Source organism: Talpa occidentalis, unplaced genomic scaffold (genome assembly GCF_014898055.3).
Source record: "Talpa occidentalis isolate TD23 unplaced genomic scaffold, MPIMG_talOcc4v2.1 talOcc4.10, whole genome shotgun sequence".
NCBI lineage: Eukaryota > Metazoa > Chordata > Mammalia > Eulipotyphla > Talpidae > Talpa > Talpa occidentalis.
The window spans coordinates 57,649,929-57,666,257 of record NW_023600993.1 but is presented as its reverse complement, the minus strand read 5'-3'; the positions used below and the strand labels follow the sequence as shown (position 1 = coordinate 57,666,257).

General features: G+C 47.8%; 1 protein-coding gene across 2 annotated transcripts in view; it reads left to right on the top strand.

The window, feature by feature from the left end:
• Positions 1 to 521: 521 nt before the first annotated feature.
• Positions 522 to 16,329, top strand: part of TNS3 (tensin 3) — a 263,893-nt gene continuing 248,085 nt past the window's right edge. The window contains exon 1 of one of the 2 annotated variants that reach the window (XM_037493247.2): positions 522 to 652. In XM_037493247.2, coding sequence (XP_037349144.1) covers positions 623 to 652 — 30 coding nt within the window. In that variant the 5' untranslated portion in view covers positions 522 to 622. Of the gene's footprint in view, positions 653 to 12,980; positions 13,552 to 16,329 lie in introns of those variants that run through there. The other variant, XM_054695702.1, reaches the window with a different exon arrangement.

The following is a 16,329-nucleotide window of genomic DNA, read 5'->3' as shown; positions in this document are numbered from 1 at the left end:
GGGTGGGTGGGAAAGCTAGGAAGAAGTTAACAGTAGCTTTTGCTCCTTGATCCTGGGTCCTTGTCATGTTCCGTTGCAATCTGTAGGGAGACCTTGGAAAATTACCAAAGATTTTCAGTCTATTTTATTATCTGCAAAAATGGGAGAGTAGTACCTGCTTGGCTTCCATTTTGAGGTCATTTGATTGTGATCTCCCACCACCCCTGAGGCAGCCTGGCCAGTCTTTACTCCTATGAGCTCCTCTCCGTTGGGGGAACGTTTTTCCTGTCTGCTATGGATCCTGCTCATTTCTCCAGGAGCATTTTGAGAAGTCATGTGATTCTAAAGTTTCCCATGACCCCTTCCCTCCGTTAGCAGGGCCTTCCAGCGGTTTCTAAAGCATCCTGAGCTTTCCCTGTACTACGGTATTATTTTATGTTTGCAGGAGTCCCCAATAGACTGTAAGAAGCAGGAGGGCAGGGGAGGGGTAGCTCTCTGAGAGCCCAGTACTAATAGTGCCGAATGAACGAATGGATGGATGGATGGATGGATGGATGGATGGACGCGGTTTTGCTGGAACTAGGACTCTGTCGCTCTGCCCTGGAACCTAAAAGCTCCGTGAACACTGGGAGTGAGCCGCACTATGGGTCAAATGGTTAACAGCCCCCATCAGGTCCGCACAGGAGGTCCTGGGGCTTCCCCGGTCGCGGCCCGCCTGACTTCACGCCGCCTTTTTCACGGCGATGAGGCCAGGTGACCCGCGGTCCGGGCGCGGGCGGTGGCGATTGCCCCCGTCGCCTCGAGGGGGCCCTGCGGCAGGCGCTAGCAGCCAGCTCGGAGAACGGGCCCGCCCGCTCGCTACTCGCGCTGCTAGAGCCCAGCCTGCCGCGGCCATCGCCCCGCGGGACTGCGCTGCGCTCGCCCAGGTATTGAGTGGGGCCTGGGGGACGCGCCGCCGCCCCTTTGTTTGGGGCCCAGAGCCGGCGTCTGCGTCCCGGGCGCTGGGAGAGGGCTTGGGCCGCCGGGGGCCTGGCCGGGGCGGGGGGCTGGAGGGACCGAGGCGAGGCACTCCGGGATCGGAGACTCGGGCGCGAAGGGGGCGCGGGTCGGAGATAGAGGCGCCGGGACTGAGGCGCGGGAATTCCAGCCGTCCAGGCTCAGGGTCCCGGGCTGGGGACCTAGGGCCGCCATCCTGCTGGTTACTAGAACCCGGGGCGGGTATCGGATCGTGTAATCCGGCGCCGACCAGCTCTGCCTCGGCTTTGGGCGCCCTGGACGGCGGGTGCCAGCCATAGCAAGCGGCAGGGTGGCGGCGGTGGTGCTCGGGTCGACTTCGCTGTTAGGAAGTGTCTTGGGACCGAACTGGGGGCAGCACTGGGAAAGCTCGGGACCCTTCTCCCGCTCTTTCCGAGCGGGGTCTCGGAGCGTACGTGTCTTTCGCTTTCCCCTTGGTGGGCGGGGGGCAGCGTGCCTCCTGTTGCACTCTACCTCCCTTCTGAAGGACTGGGAACAGGCCGGGGGTCCTCCGGAGCCGGGGGCCTCTGTGACACATGCCTGCTGGCGCGCTGTGGCTGACATGCAGGGGGGTTGGAGGGCGGGGCGCGTCAGCCGCCGGCGGGGGTCTCTGTGCTGGTGCCACGCAGTTTGACAAGTGAGTGGGGTTAACTTGAAGTGAGTTGAAAATATGTGTGTGATGGGAAGGGACGCCGGAGCTGCACTCCTATTCTCACCTGTATATGCTCTTTAACGTGATTAACAACAACAAAAACACCCTCAGGGTGTGGGGCCAGCGGAGTGCAGTGTTGGGGGTGGTCACACACTTTGATCTTTTGGTGTAGTTTCTCTCCATTTTCCCACTCCTTATAATATGAATGCAAGGTCATCAAGAGTGCTTAACATACACAGAAAAAATAGGAATGTGAAAGTTACTGCATTAATATTGCATAGCCCTTTGGATCCCACCCTTTTGACATTTTGGTATATTTCCTGGAGGCTTTTGGCTTGTGCATATTAATCGTTTTGAAGTGCTGCAGTTCTTTGTGATTCTTCCCTCTCTGGGGCCTGGGAGGTTATATTTGCAAATCAATCAACAAGTATTAAGAAAGGCGGTCCTGTGGGGAGGCTGACTCGGAGGCTGGGGTTCCTGCAGCTGGAGGGTGGAGGGGTCGTTGCCGGGAGAGTGCTGGGACCTCTGTGGACTGTCTGATGAAACTGGCAAGAGGCCAGACTCCTGACCTCCAAGTCAAAGTAATAGTAATATTACAAAGTAATACTGACTTCAGAGACAAAGTGATAGCGTGGTAAGTGCACGTGCTTATCAATGTTTGCTTGGGCTAAATGCTTTGCCTGCATTCACTCATGCGTATTTGGTTGCAAATAACAACTCCTGGCGGGAGGTGGGATAATTGCCTTATTTTACAGATGTGCAAAATGAGGCAAGCAAAGGCTCAGTACCTTGCCCAATCTGAGGAAATGTGGTGGAGCAGCCTGGGGTTCCGGCAGGATGGTTGGGCTGCTGGCTTGCGCCCTCCTGCCCCTGCTGCCTGTCTGACTGGAGAGGATACCTGTCCAGACAGCAAGTTCTTCAGCTGAGGTGCCAATGCCTCCTGCAGAGCAGGGGAAATTGTTTACTAAGGAGAAAATAGAGAAAGTAGCAGCTTTGGGAACTGTGTGCTCCTGGATGCAAATTGACTGGCTGTAACAAACTGTAACTTTGGCATCTAATGGTTTTAAATGGAGCTATTTGCAAATGTGACTCTGAGAACTATAGGTCACAGGGTCAAAGTTAGTCCCTGAGCTGCCTAAGGTGTTGCTGATGGGATAAAAATGGTCTGGGAAGGAATCAATAAAACAGAAGTGAGGGGAAAAGGCTAGAGGGGAGGATCTGCAGTAAACCTCTGGAAGTGCTTTCCCCTTTTACAGATGAACACATTTGTCCAAAACAATTGGGGCTCTCCATCACTCTCAACCTCTGACTCCACCTACTCCTGGCATACAAAGCCTTTTATTCCCCCCTGCTACTTCCTCCCAAGAACTCATGTGGGAGAGGTACAGGGTGTTCCTGTGAGAGAACGAGCCTTTCTTATTATGAGAAGTTTTATTTCTACCTTACCACCCAGGACACCCAACTCTGTAATAGTCTTCCTGACCATAGTCGTAATCCATGGACTTCTCTGGGATCTTTAGTGGCTAGGGTGGGGTGGAGTGGGGTCCAAGTGGTGCACCAGTCCTGAATCTGTTACAGGACAGGGAGAGGGGCACCCCAGACCCCACAAACCTGCCTGGTCTAAATAGGTTCTGCCATCCGCCACATTAACACAAAACATGAGACTTTAATGGGAAGGAACTTTAATACAATTAGGAAACAATACAGGAAAGGCAAAGAATCTAGTTTCTAAATCGAGCACCCAAAGTTACCAGTCCCCTCGTGGGTAAAACTCCATCCAAATGGGATTGGCCAAGCGCAAGGCCCCAAAGCCTGCTACAAGTCTAAAGCATCTTCCAGTGGGGACCCACAGAAAAGGGTCAGAAACAACCAGACAAGCCCGGAAGAAAAAGAGCAAAATCAAAATCAAGATAAAAGCTGCCATTGTCACCTCCCCACGGGTCTCACCCACATCTGTGTCACCCAGTCCACGACCAAAAGACAAGCGCAGTTTCTTCACGTGTCTCTAGGCTCCATGCGCCTCCTCCAGGTCTCCTTCTGGCTCTCCATCCTGCTTCCTTCCTCAGTCTCCTCTGCAGCTTCTTCTCTCCCTGCTCAGCTCTACCCTCCCTTGGGTGGGGCAGGAAACCTGGAACCTCCCCCTTTCCTGGGGACCACCCTGTTACAATCCCCCCTTTTAATTTTTATTCCACCATATCTATGGTGGCACAGATCTCAGGGTGTAGTCTTAGGAGACAGTCTTTTTTCAGAGTTACAATGTGCGTAAGAGAAGCAACAATTAGTCAGCAGCATAGTCCATGAATGTCCAGTATGACAGTTTTTCATTACTGGAAAATAGTCCATTATCCAAGCCAAAAGAAAAAAAAAAACTGGAGCATTAGCTAAAACAAGACAGCAAATATATCAAAATCACAGGGGAAAAAAATCTTAAAATTGGATGAACTTATGTAAAAAAAAAAAGTCTTCTCAACTTTGACCCCAAATTGTTTCAACAGCATAGCAAAAGTTTACAGACTAAATCTACTTTTAAACCATTTTACCTATTTTTGCATAAAATCACAGGGCAGAATAACTAAACAGCAATTTTTTGCTGGCTTTGTTGGAATATTCCATATAGGATCAGAGCAAACCGTTGGCATCCGGTCCATGTAGGCTTCAGGAACAAAGTTGGTCTCATCAGACTCCACCTGGGCTTTCCTCTTCTTGAGGGTACCAGGGACTTTTCGTTGGCCGGGTTGTCCAGTCCTGCCAACGGAGGCAAGCTTCCTCACCTTCTTTGGAGGTCTGTGGAACCCTACGAACAAAGCAAACAGGTTCTCCTCTTCTTGGCTAAGCTCAGTTTCAACTTTCTGGAAGAACTCCACTCAAAGCCACACAATGAAACTTACGTCCAATTTTTTAGTTTAAGCAAACAAAATCCCTATGGAAGTTATGCAAAAATAGACTCTGAGATAAGAGTAAAAATCCCCCTTTCCTGGGGACCACCCTGTTACAAAACCAGACCCTTTCCTGTAGGACCCTACCCAGATCATTGGTGGCTTAAAGGCAGACCCAATTTTTTTTTTAATTTAAATTTTTTAAAATGATTTATTTATGCATACAAGAGCTGGGGTGTAGACCAGAGGTGTGGGGTGGAGTAAGAAGATTCACCAGAGACAGAATGGGGAGAAGAAGCTGATCTACAGCAATACACTGCTGAGGGGAGCAGCTGGTGAGACAAGGGAGGTCTGCTGCGCCATGTGGGTTAGCTACGGGCTGGGGATTGAACTCAAGCAGCGGTGGCTGACCATAGCTTGACAGCGCTGTAACTTAACCTACTTAACCTCTGTGCCACCAGGGAGGAAGGGCAGCCCTGTGTACCCATAGTCCCTTGCATTGATATCTGTTGATCCAGAATAAGGGGTGCTGGTTTGTTGGTTAATTAAGTAGATTCTTTATGCAGAGCTACTGCTTGTTCCTTGTGCAACAGGGTGGTCCCCAGGAAAGGGGGAGTTTCCCTGCCCCACCCAAGGGAGGGTGGAGCTGAGCAGGAAGAGGAGAAGCTGGAGAAGAGACTGAGGAAGGAAGGAAGCAGGATGGAGCCAGGAGACCTGGAGGAGGCGCATGGAGCCTAGAGACACGTGAAGAAACTGCGCTTGTCTTTTGGTCGTGGACTGGGTGACACAGATGTGGGTGAGACCCGTGGGGAGGTGACCATGGCAGCTTTTATCTGGATGTTGATTTTGCTCTTTTCCTTCCGGGCTTGTCCAGTTGTTTGTGACCCTTTTCTGTGGGTCACCACTGGAAGATGCTTTAGACTTGTGGCAGGCTTTGGGGCCTTGTTCTGGGCCAATCCCATTTGGATGGAGTTTTACCCACGAGGGGACGGGTAACTTTAGGTGCTTCATTTAGAAACTAGACTCTTTGCCTTACCTGTATTGTTTCCTAGTTTTATTAAAGTTCCTTCCCATTAAAGTCTCCTATGTTTTGTGTTGATGCGGCGGATGGCAGAACCCATTTAGAATAGGCAGGTTTGCGGGGCTTGGGCTGCCCCTCTCCCTGTCCTATAACACTTGCAGTTAAGCAAGTGTTAAAAAACCATTGCTGTCTTGATCAGAGTCTAGGTTTTGCTAGCTGTTCTTGCTGCTGAAATATGGTTACTTATTTTAGCACTTAGAGCTAAGAGGTGGGGGTGTTGAGATGTGGGAATGGGGGAGGCAGGTGTGTTGAGTGAACTGATCTCTTAAGTGTCCACATGGAACTATTACTTAAACCCTGCTTGTTTACACACTGCCTAGCTGCTTTTACAACACTACAAAGTTAAAAATTTCTTCCATCGAAATGCTACTGAAGCTAACTTCTCTTAGCTTCAGAAAATGTTTTAAATCTCAGTGGGTCAAGCCCTTAGAACAGACTGGTGTTTATTCTGTAGTTGTAGGTGAACTCAGGGTAGGAAAGTATTTCCTGGTGCCTGTCCATTTTCTCTAAAAGCAGCACCCTAGAATCTCCAGATTTTTTAAAATTTCTATTCGAACACTGTGTATCTGGAGTGTTTTTGTTGAACATCCACCATTTTGGGTGTGGGTCATCCTGGTATCTGCCTTCTTCAGAGAAGTTTCACTTTATTGCGTGTGCTTGGAAATGTCTGGGTCCCCACCATGCACCTGGCACTGGCACAGCTTTGCCTAGTGTCCCATGCCCAGTGAGGGCTCCCTCTGCTGAGCAGGAGAGAGGAGGCTTGTGACACGAACCCCATCACCACCTGGACCACAGGTAGGAGCCCTTTGAGCCCTTCACTGTGTCACTGAAGGGATGATGCTCATCATGACTCCTAGACGTTTAAAAAGTTGTGTTAATTTTTTTTTTTAAAGAAGGAAATAATCTGGTATTAATATACTTTATCTCAAGTGTTCAAACTTAATGAAAAATTCATGTTTTAGGCATCCTCATCGGTAATCAGGAAAATTCTTTCTGGTGGAGCATTCCCTGATCAGGCTAGGGCAGTGCTCTTAAGAGCCCACAGTAATGGGAGAGGTTCCTTTCTCCATCAGTGCTCCTGTGGCTGCTCTTGAATCCCTGCTGGGGTAGGAAGTCCTGGGCGCTCCCCTGCAACATCCCTTCTGCTCCAACCCGGTAATCTTGCATGGATAATACCTTATTCTGACTGTGCAGTTATATCTGTGACCTTACTTTCAGCCAATCTTGCAAGATGTGCTTTGTCTCTATTTTCTGGAACTGAGTACTGAGAGTCAGTGAGCTAAAATAACTTGCCTGTACTGTGGGGCTGGTTGAAACCCAGGTTTGTCTGAGGCACAGAGCCTATTCCTGGAGATGGTCCCTAGAAGATGAATGTCCCTGGGGGACTGAGGTTGTGAGTGGATGGGATGCTGTGGGTTCCATGTTGAAACCAGATTTTACCGCAGTCCTGGGAATTCTTCCCAAGACCAGATATCTTCAGTTTCCTCACCTGCCTTACTCCTACACGGATGGGCTGGGGAAGGCTTAAGAAGTTTGCAGAGTGCCCCACTATCCACAGCTGGCCAGGCCTCCAGCCGCAGCTGCTTCCTTGAGCATGGATTGAAGGCCTTTCTTCATCTTCCTTCCTCCCTCAGCTCTAATTATGGCCCGTGGAAAGCTGCCCTTCCTCTTCCTCTCTTCTTGGGAGAGATAATAGCACTCAATATACCCTTTGCAGGCCTGCCTTTGTTTTTAAGATTTGGAAGACATATGTAGGAATCCTCTGCAGCTTCCTGAGTGGCAAACAGTTGGCGTCACTCCTGGCCAGGCTGCCCCTGTGCACTGGGGGACCCTCTGGATAGGCTGAAATATCTCACCTGCTGCCACTATATCTTAGTGGAAGTCACAGGGTGTGACCTGGTGAGTCCTGACATGAACAATAAAAACCAAGGTTTAGAATAGAATACATAAGAATGAAATCTTTGCAAAAGTGTAAGAATGTAAGTGTTGTTGGGAAGTGGCACTGGCTCTTGGGTGTGCCTGCAGTGGCTTTTCTTTTAACCAGAGTGTTCAGGAATCTGCTTGCTCTCCCATAACCCTGGAACACAGCTGTAGTGTGTTGCCTTGCACTCGTTGTGGAGCCTTGCATCTGGCCTGCGAGTCGCCCTGGGGCCAGGCTGGGCCATTAGCCGGGGCGTCTGTGTTCTGTACACATTCCTCTCCAGCTCCTGGAACAAAAGGACTCCATTGACTTGGTCCTGGCGTTTCTCTCCTGGCGTTCCTCTCCGTTCGTAATCCATCACCTTTCTCAGAGGTTTCCTGAGTACTCACCCCTCACCACTGGTGATTTTGGACGCAGATCAAAGGTACGGTTCTACCAGTGCACTGGAAGGAGAGAGGCTGGCTTTGGCAGCTGCAGACCTGGGGTAAAGCCTCTCTTTGTTGCCTTGACTGTCCTCACCATTCCCCACCTGCCTTCCTAGGGCGGGACTCACATCAACACTCTCCTAAGGCTGTTTTTTTGATGGAAGGGTTGTTGGATTTGACTGGCCCAGGATCTTTCTCGTGTCCATCCTGCAGAATTTCCATAGTCCAGGGACTTCTGCTAGAGCTCTATTTCCCCATTCTTGGAGCCCTGTCTGAATCCCTAAGGGGCTAGCCTGTGTGATAAGAGGTGGAGGCAGTGGATTGGTGGCTAGCTGGGGCAGATGAGTTAGTGCATGGGACAAGTATGTTTCTATATCTCTGGAAAGATCTGAAGTACCCAGTGGTTGGGGCTGGAGCAGAGGGCTTTATATATGTTTGTGGGTTGTCTTCAGTGGGCTGGGGGTTCAATGAGCAGGAGGAAGGATTGGTAGAAAGGGCGTTCCATTGATCAAGAATGCATTCTCTCTCTTCCTGGGCCCAGGCAAGGAGGGGTGTTTGTCATCTCTGTTGCTAAGGGGGTAAGTTTCCCATTTGAAAACATGTCTTTGAAGCCTAAATTGTTTTTGACTATTTTTCTACAAAATAATTCTCATGTAATATTCTGTGCTTATTTCAGACTTAGTAAAGATTGAGAAATGCTAAGGACTCAGGAAAAATGTCTTTCTGAGGTTCCCACCCTAGAGCTATATTTCCTCTGGCTTATAGACTGGACTGTGCTTTTTGAGTTTACCAAACTGAGATCATAGGTATTATTTTGTGTCTTGAGTTGTAGCAACATTGTGGCTGTGGAGCTATTCCCCCAACTATTAGTAACTCTGCAGGCACACAAGTGTTGATGACAGTGCACTACCCCAGGATGTGGACGTGTGGTGATGTGCATAAATGATTTATTTGTCCTCCGGCCATGTACCGCCTGGGTTCATCTTGCACAAAGAGTGTTGGGCAAGACTCTAGCTAGTCAAGTTCCTGGAATGGGCTTCTGAAGCTGTTTGAGGTCAGAGAACACAAACGTTTTTGTGGTTAAAATATATGTAACCTAAAATTTATAATTTTAACCATTTTAAAGCGCACAGTTCAGTATTGTTAAGTACATTCACATTGTTTACAGCCATCTTTATCATCCTTTCCCAGAACTCTTTTTCATCTTGCAAAACTAAAGCTTTGTCTCCATTAAACAGTAAGTTCCCATTACTTTTCCCCCAGCCCCTGGCACTTACCATTCTATTTTCTTTGTGATTCTGACAAATTTAGAGACCTCATATAAGTGGAATTGCGCGGATTTTTTTCTTTTCGGTGACTGGCTTATTTCATGGCACACAATGCCCTCAAAGATCATCCACGTTGTAGCATATGTCAGAATTTCCTTCCTTTTTAAAACTGAATAATATTCCATTGCATGGATAGACCACATTTTGTTTACCTATTTATGCGACAGTGGGCATTGCCCTGTTTGTATCTCTTGACTCTTATGAATAATGCTGCTGTGTACATGGTTGTATCTGTTCAGCTTTCTGCTTTTAATTCTTTGGGTATACATCCAGAAAAAACACAAACGTTTTGAAGTCCCTTGATTTAGTCCACTTGCAGTTGAGCAATAGCATGCTCACTGGATCCTTGAACATGGCCAGGGGTGTGGAGAGTGCTCACAGGGTAGAAACCAGGCCTGCAGGAGAGGAAGAGGGATCCTTCTTACCGAGCTATTTTGACAGATTGTGTAAACTCGGTGATTAATAGAATGAGAAAGCAGGAAGAATGTCTTTCATTAAAAGAAAAAAAAAGAGCCTTCAGGGTTGCTTGGTTTTATTTTCAATTAAAAGGGTCTGATTTTGTTTCTGGAGAATGGTTTTAATTTGGATAAATGGTTCAGTCTGGGAACCACATGCCAGAGTCTATGATCTATGAGTGCAATTACTCAGGGTTTCCTCTGCTGCTTTTTTGAAGGAACAAGACAGACTGGGCCCTGCTTTGGTTTGGCCTGGGTGAAATGCCGATAAAGGTGCTTAGAGGGAGGCAACACTTCTGATCAGAACTTGGAGCCCCATAGGACCAATGGGGACCTGGAGAGCACTGGGCCTGAGGTCCAAGCTGGAGGAAGCTGGTTAATTTTTAGCCTTCAAGAATGTGCTAGCCATTTCAAGTCAGGAATGCCAACAAGCAGCCCCCTTTCCCCACCTCAGAACATGTTGGACCAGAATTACTGGCATCTTTTCTACCGTGGGCACCTACAGAATTGGTTTGGCGAAAGGCAGAGGGGTCGCAAACTTATATTTGTTCTGTTTGCAGAGGCTCCCCACACAGGCAGGCTTCAGACCCTGGTACCAGGCCTCTCTGTGGGTTAGTCCAGTGGGTCTTCTTTTTTTTTTTTTTAAAGATTTATTTTATTTATTTATCAATACAAGAGCTGGGGTGCAGGCCAGAGGTGCGGGGCGGTGAGAGGATTCACTAGGAGGATCTACTGAAATACACTGCTGAGGGGAGCAGCAGGCGAGATAGGAGAGGTCTGCTGAGTGTGCTCAGCTCCCTGGCCAGGATTGAACTCGTGCTGTAGTGGCTGGTGATAGCTTCATAGTGCTGAGACTTAACCCCTTGTGCCACCAGGGAGGCCCCCAGTGGGGCTTCTTTTGAAGGCGATGTTGGGCTAAAACATATGAAGGAGGAAATCTTGGCATCTCTCTTGGAAGGAACTGTGGGGCTGGTGGAGGGGGGAGGTGGAGCAGCAAGGGCAGAGACCCTGGCAGGAGCTACCTGGTGTGCTCCTGGAGCAGCAAAGGGCTTGAGTAAGACAGAAGAGGATAAAAAGATAAAGGCTGGGGAGTTTTCCACCTTTTAGGAAAACAGTGTGAAGGCCTTCGCATTCCATGCTATTTAACAATGGGAACTGCAGATGTAATAGTAATGCCAGTGACCTCATGGGCCTGTGGGAGCTTTTAGGGCGACAGGGGACAGAGAATCTACACTAGATTGTTGTGGAGCACCATGAGCAAAGGAAGGATGTTTACTGCATGAGGTAATGGAAAAATTAGGCAGTTAGAAGGTACTTTAACTCCCTGATATCTGGGGTGAAACTCTACATGTTAGAATGAAAGTCTCGCCCACCCCAGAGAGCAGGCATCACCTGCAGAAGCAGCCAGTGAGGACCCAGCTCTTGAAAGATCCAGGAGCTAAATCTATTCAGGCCAAGGGACACATACCAAGTGCACTGCCCTGGAGAATTAGTGAGGTTGGCTACCCAGGCCCCTGGCAATTGCACTTCTCAGCAGAAGGGATAGTCATAGAGTTGAGAGCTGGAGGAGAAGTTGGGTGGAGTGGGGTGGTGAGGGGGTGGCACCAGATAGAGAGGTCCTGACACCTTTCCCAGGAGACAAGCCCGAGCTGGCCATCTGTCTGAAGGCCGGTGGTGGGACCCAAACTTAGGAGTCCAGCCTGTGTTGGGACTGTAGGGAGAAATGTTGGTAGTCCCTAAGTTTAACTTTCTTTTCTTTTCTTTTTTTTTTTTTTTTGTGGGACCCTCGCTGGCGGCCAGGGAATGAACCGGCGCTGCAGAGGCTGCGGGCAGGCTCGCAGCCCATCGCTCAGCCCAGCGCTCAACCGCTGCGCCACCATGGGAGGCTCTAAGTTTAACTTTCTAAAATCTGGGGTAATACATGCTTCTCAGTGCTCCTCAGAGACCTTTCTTGATTCCTATCTGCAATGCTAAGCTTTTAACCGAAAAATTTTAACCGAAAAGATTTAACTGAAAAATTTGGGTGAGATGAGTAATTGGTAGCAACAGAGTTGATTTATCTTGAGCTTTACCCTCTTGCCACCTGCAGTTAAATAGGAATAATCACAGTCCAGGTAATCTTTGAGACCAGGATGCACTTTTCCAGCATTTTGTTTCTTTTTTTGCTGGAGACAAGATTATAACTTGAATGATGTTTATACATTTTCAAAGCTTCCCAATTCTCTCACTAAAAAAAGTCATCATTTTCTGCCTCATGGTTAAGGTGTTTGCAAAGGTTCAGTGTGAGGAGCATAGTATATGTTTGATATCTATCCACGCTGATTTTTTTTTTAAGATTTATTTATTTATTTATACAAGCTCTGGGTACAGTCAGAAGCGTGGGAGGGTGAGGGAATTTACCAGATCCAGAGTGGGGAGCAGAACAGGCAGAAGGACCGAGTTACACTGCTGAGGGGAGCAGCGGGCAGCAGGAGAGGTCTGCGAGCCATGTGGGACCCTCCTATGGTGGCCGGGGAGCAGCCGGGGATCGAACCGGCCCTGCAGAAGCTGCAGGCAGCTTCGCAACCCAGCGCTCAAGCTCTGCGCTACCCGGGAAGTCCCCTCGCTGATAATTTTATCAAGTATGTACCTTATCTAAGGCATTTCCCATGTTTCTGCATCATCCTCACAATTTTTAAAAATTTTTTTTTATTTTTATGTTCCCATTACAATTGCAACCCCCTGATTTTGACCCCAATCGCTCCTTTCTCTGCCCCCCCCTCCCAAAGTGTGTCTCTGGTTCATAGTTGTTTGTTGAATTTCATTTTTTTCTTTCTTATAGTTATTCTTTTTCCTGGTCCCTTATTTAGGTTTTCTAGATTCCTGTAATGAGTGAGACCATCCTGTGTTTTTCTTTTTCTTTCTGGCTTATTTCGCTGAGCATGATTCCTTCCAGCGCCATCCATGTTGCTGCAAATTGCATGTGTTTATCTTTTTTGAATGCTGAGTAATATTCCGTGGTGTATATGTACCACATCTTCTTGATCCAGTCATCTATTTTTGGGCATTTGGGTTGTTTCCAAAGCTTAGCTATTGTAAATTGTGCTGCTATAAACACAGGGGTGCAGGTGCTCTTTGGAATTAATGTATCTGTGTCCTTTGGGTAAACACCCAAAGCAGTGATAGTGAAGGCAAAGATAAACAGCTGGGACTACATCAAATTAAAGAGCTTCTGCACAGCAAAAGAGACAATAACCAAAACAAAGAGAAACCCCACTGACTGGGAGAACATTTTTGCACCCAACACTAATGATAAAGGACTGATCACAAAAATCTACAAAGAGCTGATGAGACTCAACAAAAACAAAGAAAATAATCCAGTCAAAAAATGGGCAGAAGAGCTAAAAAGAAACTTCTCCAAAGAGGAAATACAAATGACCACCAGGCATATGAAAAAATGTTCAACTTCACTTGTATTCAGGGAAATGCAAATGACCACCAGGCATATGAAAAAATGTTCAACTTCACTTGTATTCAGGGAAATGCAAATCAAAACTACCATGAGATACCATCTTACACCAGTGTGAATGGCACATATTAAAAAAACTAGCAACAACAAATGTTGGGGAGGATGTGGAGAAAAAGGAACTCTCTTGCACTGCTGGTGGGAGTGCAAACTGATCCAACCACTATGGAAAGCTGTGTTGAGATTCCTCAACCTACTAAAGATAGAGCTTCCACATGATCCATCTTCACAATTATAACTGTGATGACTTCTTACCAGTCACAGAGGGTTCTGGCCAGACCCTCTGTGAGCATTGAACCAGTGGAAGGATGGTTTGTGAGTAAATGATTCTTCTCAGAACTTCTTTTAATTTAATTTAATTTAATTTTTAAAAAAGATTTATTTATTTATACAAGCACTGGGTACAGTCAGAAGCACAGGAGGGTGAGAGAATTCACCAGAGTCAGAGCGGAGAGCAGAGTAGGCAGACTGACGAAGTACACTCCTGAGGGGAGCAGTGGGTGCATCAGGAGAGGTCTGCATGCCATGTGGGACCCTCACCTGGTGGCCGGGGATCGAACCGGTGCTGTAGCGGCAGCTTCGCAACCCAGGGCTCAACCGCTGCACCACGGGGGGAGGCCCTTTAATTTTATTTTTAAAAAGATTTATTTATTTATGCATACAAGAGCTGGGGTGTAGGCCAGAGGTGTGTAGGGTGAGAGGATTCACCAGACAGTGTGGGGAGCAGAAAAGGCGCATCTACTGAAATACACTGCTGAAGGGAGCATCAGGCAAGACAGGAGAGGTCTGCTGCACCATGTGGGTCACCTCCCTGGCCGACTGGGGATTTGAACTTGTGCTTAATCAACTGGTGCTGCAGTGACTGGCAATAGCTTTCATAACACTGTCTTTAACCCCTGCACGGCCAGGGAGGCCCTCTTCTCTGAACTTCTTTCAGAAAGCAATTCCACTTCAGCTTCTTGTGTGTACATGCTGGTTTCTTTGATTTTGCATGTAACCCCTGGGAAGTCTGTCCAGCCTCCTGCCTGGCAGTGACTTGGCCCCTCTGCCATCTGCCTAGGTTGCTGTTTTGCTTAGAAGGACCTTATTTCCTTTCCCGCTCCTTGGGCCTGTTGGCCAGAGCAGGTCCTCACATACTGGTTAGCTCTTCTGTGTGTAGTAGCTTCCTGGGATGCCACTTGGCAGGACTGGCACAGTGACCTATGGCTGCCTCCTTGCTCATGGGAGTCCTGACCCTGCGCCGGGACTGCTGTGCTGCTGACCTGGCTCTGTATGTCTTTGTGACTGAGTCCTGTCATTGTCCAGCTGGGACCTGCTGATGCTGAGCTCAGCTCTGTCACCAGTACTGTTCTGGTGGAGTCTAGATGGACCCACCTTTCAACTCTCAGTGCCAAGGTGGGTTGGGAACCTGACTGGAGCCAAGAAAGACTTTTGGGCAAGTGTGATCTCTGCTTTCTGCTCTCTCCTGACCTCTGGGATTACTTTCTTGCTTGCATTTTTCTGCACTGGCTGTTTCATCTGGTTTCACCTGGACTGTTGTCAGCCTGGTGGATTTTGAGGATATCAGTTTTCTGTGTCTTGTGGTGCCAGATGGAGCTGGGAAAATTTGAAGGGCTAGTCTGAGCACTGCTGGGATGGCAGTGCCTTTTCATTCCCTGAAGTCTGTGGTAACCTCTGTGGCACTGGGCCCTGCCTTGGCATTGACTATCTGAGTAACCCTGAGACAGTTCCCAGGTTTCTCTGAAGTATTGATGAACTGGGATTGGTACTAAGGACCTCACTGGCTTGCTAAGGTGCATGGTGACATCCTGAACTGGAGGGACACTCCTCTTTTTTCTTAGTTATTTGGGAGCATTGAATTCAAAAGAATTTTCTTCCATGGTAGGCCCCTTCCCCTCCCCTGAGATAGATGCTCTGCAAAGGATGTCCCGTGGGGCCCTGACTCTTCAGGTCCTGTGCAGGACACTGACAATCATACACCCACACTGCCTTTCTGATGTCACCCACGACCTTCGTCTTCTGAGATACTCAGGGCCTGGGTTGAGTAAATTTTGCTCATATCTCCCTCACTAAAATCCAAGCACTTCCAAGGACGGAAATCAAGGCTGTTCTTATATTTTTGTTTGATAAGAGCTTTGGAAGGAGGTTTGGTTAGCTGCATGGCCTTGGGCAAAATCTTACATCACCCCTCCATTCTGTCCTTTGGAAAGCCAGATGAGATAGCCTCCCTAATTGAAAGCCCTGTCTGGCGTGTTTTACAGTGGGGGAGACAATTCCACACTAAGTGGAAACATTCTGGAAGCTGATTCTTTACTAGAAGAGAGGGAGGTGCTTGCACATTTTCCGAGGTTCTTGGCAATTTTTTCATGGCCACCATTTTCTTTTCCTAGAGTTTTGCTTTGTAATACATGCTATTAACTTTTAGAGGAGGGTGATTTATACTGTTCTAATAGATTTGAGAATCTAGCCCACTGTTATTGTTTTAGAAAATAGCCATGTTTCCAGTTTTCATATTACTAAAAGTTAATGGTAAAAGCCTGCTATGAGTCCATTGGGAACTCCACAAGATGTGTGATTATATAGCTGTTACTTTACTCTTCTTGTAGCGCAAAAGAATATTCTTTTGGGATGGGGCATATTGTGGGATCTTGTTGATATTCATACTGTAAAATGATAAGCATTATTTTCCTTGTCTTGCTCTCAGAATGGTCCCCAGTCTTGCTATAGTCCCGCTAGTGATGTGTAATCTCTTTACTAATATTTAAAGAGGATTTTTGTTCTTGTAAAAATGTCAGGCATTTAACAAATCTTGCTGGGAAAAGAGTCACAGCTCCCACTTATCTGTTTTCTGCTGAGGCTGCCAGATCATGTTCACAAATTCTTTGGGACTGAACACATTTGAAAAACAGGCTAAAGTTTGGAGAGCTGTTGTGATATGTTCTCTGGTACACTTGGTGCCTGGAAGCACATGGCTAATTGTGTGAAATGAGATGAGATGAGAAATGGGGGTAGCACCAGTGTGACTTTGCTCTCAGTCACAGTGCAGTCTCCTTACTGGCCAACCCCTCTGTCCTTCCCCAAAGAGGAGCACCC